The sequence below is a fragment of the Myotis daubentonii genome, chromosome 6 (assembly GCF_963259705.1).
Source record: "Myotis daubentonii chromosome 6, mMyoDau2.1, whole genome shotgun sequence".
In the NCBI taxonomy this organism is placed as follows: domain Eukaryota; kingdom Metazoa; phylum Chordata; class Mammalia; order Chiroptera; family Vespertilionidae; genus Myotis; species Myotis daubentonii.
Window position 1 is genome coordinate 31,206,061 of NC_081845.1, and position 10,565 is coordinate 31,216,625.

The following is a 10,565-nucleotide window of genomic DNA, read 5'->3' on the forward strand; positions in this document are numbered from 1 at the left end:
AAGTCAGTCCCTGTTCGCCTTTGAGTGGCATGACCCAGAGGAGGGCTTCAGTGGACAGCTGACTTGGACACGCCTACCCCAGGGGTTCAAAAACTCGCCCACCATCTTCGACGAGGCGCTGCACGAGGACCTGGGTGAGTACAGAAGGGAACACCCCAACCTCACCCTCCTCCAGTACGTAGATGACATCTTGATTGCTGCAGACACAGCCAAGGACTGTGAGCGGGGGACCCAAGATCTATTGGCCACCCTGGGGGCCTTAGGGTACCGGGCATCCGCGAGGAAGGCTCAGTTATGTCGAGAAAGGGTGAGTTACCTGGGATACATCCTGGAGGGCGGACAGCGGCGGTTATCGGATGCCAGGAAAGAGACTGTTTTGAAAATCCCTACTCCCACCTCCCGAAGAGAAGTAAGGGAATTCCTAGGATCGGCCGGCTACTGCCGCCTCTGGATACCGGGTTTTGCCGAAATCGCCAGGCCCCTATATGAAGCTACCAAAGAGGGAAAGGCGTTTGACTGGACTGAGAAAGATGAAGCTGCCTTTAGGCAGTTAAAGAAGGCCCTTCTAGGTGCCCCAGCCCTGGGCCTGCCAGATATTACAAAGCCCTTTCACCTCTTTGTGGATGAACACAAAGGGATAGCGAAAGGGGTCTTGACTCAAGCTTTAGGCCCCTGGAGCCGCCCAGTGGCTTATTTGTCCAAGAAGTTAGATCCTGTAGCTGCCGGCTGGCCACCATGCCTGAGAATTATCGCGGCAACAGCGCTCTTAGTCAAAGACGCCGACAAACTGACCCTGGGGCAGGAAATCTGGATTACAACCCCACATGCCATTGAGGGAGTCCTGAAGCAGCCTCCTGACAGATGGATGAGTAACGCTCGTATAACCCATTACCAGAGCCTCCTACTCAACCCTCCAAGAGTACGGTTCCACCCCAGTGCGGCCCTCAATCCCGCTACTTTGCTGCCCGACCCTGACTTAGATGCCCCACTACACGACTGTGCGGGAATCCTAGAGCAGGTGCATGGACTCCGGAAGGACTTGACCGACCAGCCCCTCCCTGATGCAGAGGCCACCTGGTTCACGGATGGGAGCAGCTTCGTGCGGGACGGGTGCAGGTACGCGGGTGCAGCGGTGGTCACTGAAACGGACACTGTGTGGGCGGAGGCCCTGCCCTCCGGGACGTCAGCCCAGCGAGCAGAACTCATCGCCCTTACTAAGGCACTGACGCTGGGGGCTGGAAAGCGGCTTAACGTTTACACAGACAGCCGTTATGCATTTGCTACAGCTCATGTCCACGGAGCAATCTATCAGGAGAGAGGGTTGCTGACGGCAGAGGGACGGACAATAAAAAATAAGCAAGAGATTCTCGATCTGCTTGCAGCCTTATGGCTTCCTGCCAAGTTAGCCATAATCCACTGCCAAGGGCACCAGAAAGCTGATGACCCGGTAGCAAGAGGTAACCAAAAGGCTGACCAGGCTGCGAAGGCAGTAGCCCTTACCTCGGTCCCTACCATGGCCTTACAACTCCCAGACCCAGGGGACCCAGTCTTACCAGACCAGCCCAAGTACTCCCAGGAAGAATTGCAACGCATCAGAAAGCTCCCCAGAGCCCATGAAATAAAGGGATGGTGGCATACACCAGAAGGGGAACTCATACTACCAGACCGGCTCGGGGACACGGTATTAGAACATATGCACCGGTCTACTCACCTGGGGACCCGGAAAATGAAGGACTTAATTCGACATGCTGGGATCAAGATTCACCAGCAGGATACCAAGATAGATCAGGTTGTATCTGCCTGCAAGACCTGTCAACTCACAAACACAAGAGCTGGATCAAATGAAAGAGGGACCAGGCTCAGAGGCACCAAACCGGGAGCACAATGGGAAGTCGACTTCACTGAAATTAAACCAGGGAAGTATGGTTATAAATATCTTTTAGTATTTGTAGATACCTTCTCTGGCTGGGTAGAGGCATACCCAACCAAGCATGAAACAGCTCAGACGGTGGCCAAGAAGCTGCTCGAAGACATCTTACCCAGGTATGGTTTTCCTGCTATGATAGGGTCCGACAACGGGCCAGCCTTTATTTCACAGGTAACACAGGTAGTAACCAGGGCTATTGGGGCAAATTGGAAATTACATTGTGCTTATAGACCCCAGAGTTCAGGTCAGGTAGAAAGAATGAACAGAACTCTAAAAGAGACCCTTACCAAATTAACCATGGAGACTGGTGGGGACTGGGTGGCTCTCCTACCATATGCCCTTTACCGGGTAAGGAACTCCCCTTACACCCTGGGCTTTACTCCCTATGAAATCATGTTTGGCAGGCCACCCCCTATCATTCCTAACCTTAAAGCTGACCTTCTCGCTGAATTTGAAAATCAAGAACTATCTCTTTCTTTGAGAGGGCTCCAGAAGGCACATGAGGACATTTGGCCACGCCTCCGCGCCATCTACGAAGCCAGCCCAACCCCAACTCCTCATCAGCACAGACCAGGAGATTGGGTCTACGTCAGAAGGCACCGCCGGGAGACCCTAGAACCACGTTGGAAAGGTCCCTACACTGTGGTGCTGACCACCCCCACCGCTCTCAAGGTAGATGGCATCGCGACCTGGGTCCACCACACTCACGTGCGGTCAGCGGATCCATCCATGACCCGGAAAGACTTCATCACCAAATGGAGCATCGATCGAGATCAATGCAACCCGCTCAAGCTCAAGCTACGGCGTGCTCGACCTGCCTGATGCCGGTAACATGGCTCGCGATCACTCCTGTCACCAGGAGCCCCCACAATACTGTGTAATACACGTAGATAATGCCTGCATCTTCATGGACAAGGCTCCAAAGAGACAAGGACAATTTATGGGGTCACATGTTTAGTAGCAGAAGATTCGGCTGCCTAAAGCAGCCATGATGTTTCATTGTATTGATATGTTATATTAACCTTTGATTCTTTTGCAGGTTTCGAATGTATGTTGGCTGTCCTGGAAGGGAGCTGTGTGGGGTGGCCCCCAAAAGTAAAGGGTGTCTAGCTGGTAAGGGGGCAGGTGCCCAACTGGGCAGGAAAGGGTGCCCATCAGGTTTTGGACTCTGTTGAGAGACAGCTAACAGCTGGCAGCCTATATACTGCCTTGCAGGCCTGAGTCACCATGCCCATGTCAGGGGTAGTAAAGCTAAAAAAAAAAAAAAAAAAAAGAAGCCTGTTTAGAATAGAAGGTTAGGGGGATAGTTATGCATAGGAATAAGGTTTTATGCCAACAGTTACTGTTTTGTTTTAAATCTATGAAAAGGAAGTAGCAAGGAAAGTCAGAAAATCTTAGAGTAGATCAGTATGTTCTTCTCCTTATGTAATTCCTCCAGAATCTGGCGATATGTGAAGGGATTTATTCCCTCCTGAGAAGGCACTTAAGCATTCTGTATTGCCAAAAGGATCCCAATTGTCTACAGCTGTTGTCTGAGCTCTCCGTTCAAGCTGGGTTTATGAAAAGCTGGTACCGTGGATCTGTCTCTTGCCCAGTGGCGTAAGCTGGGGCCTCTCTGTAGACGAAACCTGGACTCCCCAAGAGATGTGATCAATGCCGGGACCCCGCCAGCAGGCGAGGGGAACCCAAGGCAGTTGCTGGGCATGGAGGCCAGAGGGACATAGGCTATCAAGGAGACAGAACTGAACCTCACATCACCCTACTTGGCCCAGAGATAGCTGGTAGTCAACGACGGGTAAGATCTCACAGGGTGGGACGACCTAAGACAGGCACAGCTGGGGGCCAGTAGGAGAAAACTTGGGGTGCAACAAAGGTGGGGCACAGATCCTCACCCCCCCCCCCAATGGTGCACGGGCTTGAACACTCGCCCCTTCTGAGGAAGGTCTCCTGTCCCCGTGGCTGCTTCTTGCTTCCCATGCCCAGCCCAGACCAGGAACCAAATAACAGAAGAGACTTGGTCCAGCTGAAAATGGTGCCCAGAAAAACGGAGGCTTAGTTCAACAGACTCTAAATTTAAACCTAGCCTAACAAACAGGAATGCTTGAGCCTCTTCAAGGCAAATAATACTAAATCTTGATTTGTTTTTTTTATGATAACCATGGAGGAATTCTAAGAAGAAAGATCCTATTTCAATAGAAGTTATTAAATCTAAAATGGTTTCTTTCACTTCCACCGGACCATTTGTTAGCCTTATAGGGATAGTTCAGTTGATAGTTTTGGTGGAATAGAATTGCAGCCCGTCTCATGATTGAGCCGGAAGTTCCAAGACAAGGGGGGAATGAAAGGCGCACCGCCCGCCTCTCCGGGCGGTGCGGGGGGAGGAGTCTGACCGCCTGGCTCTGAAATCCCTCCGCGCCCGCCGTAGGGCCTGGCCTCCCCGGAGCGGTCGAGTCTCCGGACCGGCTGCGCGGTGGCCGGCAGCGGCCGAGGGGTGGGGGCCTGGCGGCGTCCGACCACGGGGGAGGTCATGGGGGCGGAAGGCCTCACCGCCTCACTCTTTCCTCCCTTCCCCCGTGGTCGGCTCCCCGCTTGCCCGCGCTGAGGCCGAGGGTCCATGCGGCCCTCGGGGCCCAGTCGGGGGGGACCGGGGCCTGCGTGGGCCAACCGCCAGGCCCCATGTGGGGGGCCATCCTGCCTTGTGGCGAGTTCGAGCGGCAGCAGCAGGAGCCAGACAAGGACTGCGCCCTCCATCTTGCCTTGGGGTCTCCATCTTGGGACAGGACCATGTGCACCCTCCATCTTGCCTTGGGTCCTCCATTTTGGGATGGGGCCACGTGCTTCCTCACGGGAAGAAGCCGCTGCTAGCCACACCCAGGATTTCTCTGAATTAACCAATGGTGATCAAGGGAAGTGCACGCCATCACTATGACCACATCCTGTACCGACTCGCGCCTGGCCAATCAGCCGGGCCCACAGTGCCCTCTCCTGCCCCCACTCCACCCCCCTTTAAAACCCCCTGTCCCATCAGGCCTCTCTCTCTCGGCCGCTGGACTTTCCGCTGTGTCGGTGGGTCTGGTGAACGGGGAGCGCAGGCCGGCTTGCATAATAAAGGACTCTTTGCTTTTGCATCGGACTGACTGGCTCCCTGGGGGTCTTGGGAACTTTGAAATCTGGGCACAACACCAAGTCCTTTGATAGGTAAATGGATAAACAAACTGTGGTGCATTCATACCATGGAATATTACTCAGCAATAGAAAATAAATGAGCTAACAATAAATACACACACACACACACACACACACACGTCACCCTCAGATACATTCTGGTAACATAGGCCTATAGTAAAAGGAAAAAATAATGTAAGGAAAAGTTTAAAAGCTTCAAAAGAAGAAGAAAAGCAGATTGCCTACATGGAAATGGGCTTATTTTGATATCTGAATTATCAACTATAATGGGTGCTAGAAAGTATAAAGGCAAAGCCATCAAACAGAAAATTATTTTGAGACCAGAATACCTACAAATGAGCAATCAAGTGTGAGGGCAAAACAAACACATTTTCAGGTATTTGAGGACTCAGATATTTTATCTTCCATTTACTATTTCTTGAAAATTATTTGAAAACACAATCCAACAAAATGATAAGTATATACAAGAAAGAGGAAGATGTGAAATCCAAAACAATTCAAACAACACACTAGTTCAGCGGTTCTCAACCTGTGGGTCACGACCCCTTTGGGGGTCAAACGACCCTTTCACAGGGGTCACCTAAGACCATCGGAAAACACATATATAATTGAAGTATGGTAGCAATCATTTCAGATTGAAACTGTAGTTTAACGCTAACCCTGTTGTTTGGCTTAATAGAAAGGTTACTTTGATTTTCTGAATTGTATAAATCATCCCATTCGATTGAATGACTATCCCACTGACTATCATCTTACTGGTTTTAGAAAGTACATTCCTCTGTATCTGGGAACCAAGACAGCACAATTATCCCAAGACCCAAGGGTTCCAGATAATGTGTTTCAGTGACTCAGTGGTCCTAAGACCAGGACAGTGCAATTACTCTAAATTGCCTCGATGGCTCTAGATAATGTGTTCCTGTCAACCCAGCAGTCCCAGATGATGTGTCTCTGTCAACTCAGTGATCCGGAGACCCAAAACTGTAATTAACATGCTTAATTTCTGCTTCTGTAAACTGCTTTTTTTGCGAACCAGGTTCCTCATTCCAAACCCTGAGATGTAATCAATACCTTTGTGATCTTTTGCCAATATAACCCTGGAGCTGTGACCAAATAGGGACTATGAGATTTGGGAATGACCCCTCATAGTCCCGGATTGCAATAAATGTGACTCTTTAATTCGACTTCGAGGCGTCCTTCTGTGATTCGCGGGGTACGTTACAACATAATTACATATTATTTTTGTGATTAATCACTATGCTTTATGTTCAATTTGTAACAAAGAAATTGGGGTTCACCACAACATGAGGAACTGTATTAAAGGGTCACGGCATTAGGAAGGTTGAGAACCACTGCACCAGTTCAATTTTTTTTTTTTTTAAGTCCCAGATAACTGTGCTCACGAAGCTACATATTAGTGAAAACTAGAAGAGGAATTACCCAGTCTTTAAGGGAAAAAAATGTTTTCAAAAAGTAAGCAATTTGCATTTATTAAATAGTGCAGTCAAGCTAGAAAATTTTGAGGATCTGTGTGCTTCCTCTGTTTAAAAAATTAACTAGAATTTTTAAAACAAGTTGATGAACATTACCATCCAAATATGAATTAAAACAAATTCTGGTGTCATTTTAGGTAAAATTTGAGCATGATTTATAATGTTAAAAAAAGATTATTTTTTGCTATTGTGGCACAGCTTCTATGTCACAGAATTATATTTCCTTTTCTATGAGTCTATTTGAATTACTTGGTTCTGCAATATTTCTTAATCATAATAGTAAAAACAACACTAACAACACTTAATATACAGACTATTCTAAGTCCTTTACATTTATTAGCCAATTTAGTCCTAAGTGTCTTGCCCAAGGTCACCCACTAGTTAGTGAACCCCAGCCTTCTGGTTCTAGAATACGCGCTCCTACCTAAACACTGGCTACTGTGCGGAGCCAGCTCAGACAAGGGTTCCGCAAGCCTGAGGGAGGGCGGTGAAAGATGAAGAAAAGACAGGCAAAGAGAATAAGCTGGGGTGGATCTTCCTGTGCCTGGCTGAGGCCAGAGAGATTGAGAGGGAAGCAGAGCCTTTACTTTATTTATTTTATAGCCAGAGGTAAACAAGGTAGTGGTCACCATAGTTACAATATTCTTGTGAGTTTCACTTGTTTTGGCAGCACTTGCTGCACCTCCCACAGCCCATTAGCTTCCCAGATAAGATCTAGGGAGTGACATAAGGTCAAGCCTAATTATGCTAAGTGGGCTATGCCCTCTAAGCTGGGACTTGTTTGTGGTTTTGCCAATAAGTCAGTCCAGGCTTAATCTTATAGTCCAGGGATGGGCAAACTTTTTGACTCGAGGGCCACAATGGGTTCTTAAACTGGACCGGAGGGCCGGAACAAAAGCATGGATGAAGTCTTTGTGTGAACTAATATAAATTCAAAGTAAACATCATTACATAAAAGGGTATGGTCTTTTTTTTCAATAGTTTTATTCATTTCAAGCGGGCTGGATCCGGCCCGTGGGCCGTAGTTTGCCCAGGGCTGCTATAGCCGCTCCGTATAGGCTATACCTCCTCATAATGCTCTTTGTTAACTTACAGTTCTTAGAAACAATCTATCAATCTAACACTTATAAAACACAATATAAATTACATAAAACTTTAAAAATATGTTATATATTGTAAGTTTGTATAGGATTTATATATAATTTAAAATATAAAAATCAGCAGGGGGAGAGAATGAACTTAGCTAAATTCCTCATATTTCATAGCAAGTATCGTGATTGACTGTATGGGTATACATCAGCTGTCACTAGGGATTATATAAAAACATAAAATTTATATGGCAACTCAGAAAAAAATCAAAAACAGAAAAGTTGCTACATCAAGAAATAGCAGTAGGGCCTAACCGGTTTGGCTCAGTGGATAGAGCGTCAGCCTATGGGCTGAAAGGTCCCAGGCTCAATTCCGGTCAAGGGCATGTACCTTGGTTGTGGGCACATCCCCAGTAGGGAGTGTGCAGGAGGCAGCTGATCGATGTTTCTCTCTCATCGATGTTTCTAACTCTCTATCCCTCTCCCTTCCTCTCTGTAAAAAAATCAATAAAAATATATTTTTAAAAAAGAGAGAAAAGAAATAGCATTGCCAGGTCATTGTGACTGAGTTGGTTGGGCAACTTCCTGGGCACTGAAAGATCGCCAGTTCAATTCCCAGTCAGGGCACATGCCTCAGTTGTGGGCGACCCCCAGAAGGGGGCATGCAGGAGGCAGCCAATCAATGTTTCACTCTCACATCGATGTTTCTCTCTTTCTCTCCCTTCCTCTTTATAAAAAATCAATTTTAAAAATTTAAAAACAACAACAAAGAAATAGCAGTATAAACAAATTATTCAAAACTTTGGGAGGAATATCAGAAAAGCTAAAAATAGAGAAGGAGGGGGACCAGGATGACCTCTGTTTTTACCATTTTAATTATTAAAAGTATCAGATCTTATTTCATTATAAAAAATAAGTACATACTACTATTAAAAATGATAGTACTGTAACGAAAGGCAAAAAACTGAACAGGAAGAGTTTCAGTTCTGGCATGAAAATACAAAAGGACAGTAAGTGCCACCAGACCATGTATCCCCATGGGGTACAAAAAGAGGCACAAGATAACATATCGCATATTACAGAATACTCATCTTTGCTGAGTCTGTTTCCACACCATTATGGTCTAAATGGCCTATCTTTGTCATATAAACTCCTAGGAGACCTTCATTTCAGTGGCTTTAGACAACTATTGAGTATCACACACTCCACTCCTTCACCTCACACATTTCATCTAAAGAAAGGGCTGTCTAAATTCACATCACTGGCAGGGGTCTAACTGATGAAACCTTTTCAGGTAGAATTCTGCAGTCTTCCTTGAAATGTACAATAGGGCTACACTTCGGTTTCATTTCTCAGAATTTCCCCTACAGAAACACTTCCCAAATGCTCAAAGATAACTCTATACACAGATTCTCAAGTAGGCTATTACTGTTTATAACAGAGGAAAACAAACAAAAAAAAACTTAAGTGTACATTGGTACATGCAGAACATGTTGGTGCCATTTAAAAAATGAGCTACACCTATATCAAATAACCCTAAAAGGTAATACATACACCCACACAGTCAACAATTAAAAAAAAAAAAAAAAAAAAAAAAAAAAGACCCGAGAGGGAGGGCTGACGAGGACACAGCAAAAATCTAGGGACCTGGTCTGGGGCCGGAGTGGCGGCCGGCGGTGAGTTTGGCCAGCAGACCGGGGCGGTGGGGGAGAAGGGGGGCGGTTTTCCAAAGTCAAGCGTCGGGCAAAGCTCCCAGACGGACCGCAACGGGGGTTTGGGGGCCGCCGGGCCGGGTGCCCGCCGGGGTCCTCGCTCCGCGCTCGGGGCGGGCGCCAGCTCCCCGTACCTTCCCAGGAGAGCTCTCCTCCGGGCTCCCTCTTCAGGAACTTGTACCAGAACCGGTCCACGCGGCCCGGCTCCGCCCCGTCTTGGGCCGCCTCCTCCGGCGCCAGCTCCACCTCCCCGAGCCACAGGCCCGGCTCCTGCAGCGCCTGCGCCCCCGCGCCCGCCGCCGCGCCCGCCGGCCTCATGCGCACCGCCCCGCGCGGCTCCCAGCGCCCCAGCTCCGGCCGCGACCCCGCGATCAGCAGCTCGGGTGCGGCGCCCGCCACCACGGGCGGCACCACCACCCCGAACCGGAATCGCATGGCGGCGGGTGGCGCGGCTCCCGGTGCCCGGCGTCCAGGCAGACCCGGCCCGAGCGCGAGGCGGCCGGCGATTGGGCGGCGGCGCGCGGGGCCCGCACGCGAGAGGCCCGGGCGCTGGCGGGAACACGTGCGCGGCTGCACCTTGTTTGGGCTGCATCACGCGGCCGGGAGCAGATCTGAGGCCGGGGAGCGGGTCAGCGGGAGCCACCACCCGCCCGTCCCCTAGAAGCAGGCTGGGGACGCAGAGAGAGGAAGAAAGGGGGGGGGGAGAAAATGAGGTTTGGAAAACCTCTCAGGCGCCCTGGGATTTTGCACTCATCTTTCAAAAAAACTGGAGATTATCTTTATGTGGTTCCCAAAGGGAGTGGCGCATGGAAAGCAGCCTTTCTAATACAGAAGTGGGGAGGGGCGGGGGGGCGGGGAGAGATCCTGGGCCGGTGGCGGAGAGCTTGGGACCTTACCCTGGCCACTTACTCTCCCAGGCCCCGGGCTCTTTAGGTGGGGTCAGACCGAACCTGGGTTCAGCAACCTCCGTACTTGGGTTCTGGCTAAGAAAGAATTCAGACGCAAGACCCAAACTGTAAGAGAACGTTTATTTGGTAAATCACAGAGGTAGGAGAAGTAATTCCTAGAAGAAATGGGCTTAGGAAACAAGTTATAGAAGTAAACTATAGTATAGGAGGGTGCTTAGAGCTTGGGGATGAGGAAGCTAATGGTAACCCTGCCT

At 49.0% G+C, this 10,565-nt stretch overlaps 1 protein-coding gene across 4 annotated transcripts in view; it reads right to left on the reverse strand.

Moving 5' to 3' along the window:
* EPM2A (EPM2A glucan phosphatase, laforin) overlaps window positions 1-9,950 on the reverse strand; it is a 70,895-nt gene extending 60,945 nt beyond the window's left edge. The window contains exon 1 of one of the 4 annotated variants that reach the window (XM_059700592.1): window positions 9,538-9,946. In XM_059700592.1, the coding sequence (XP_059556575.1) occupies window positions 9,538-9,838 (301 nt within the window). In that variant the 5' untranslated portion in view covers window positions 9,839-9,946. Of the gene's footprint in view, window positions 1-7,027; window positions 7,134-9,338; window positions 9,486-9,537 lie in introns of those variants that run through there. The other 3 variants (XM_059700593.1, XM_059700594.1, XM_059700595.1) reach the window with 3 other exon arrangements.
* Window positions 9,951-10,565: the final 615 nt, after the last annotated feature.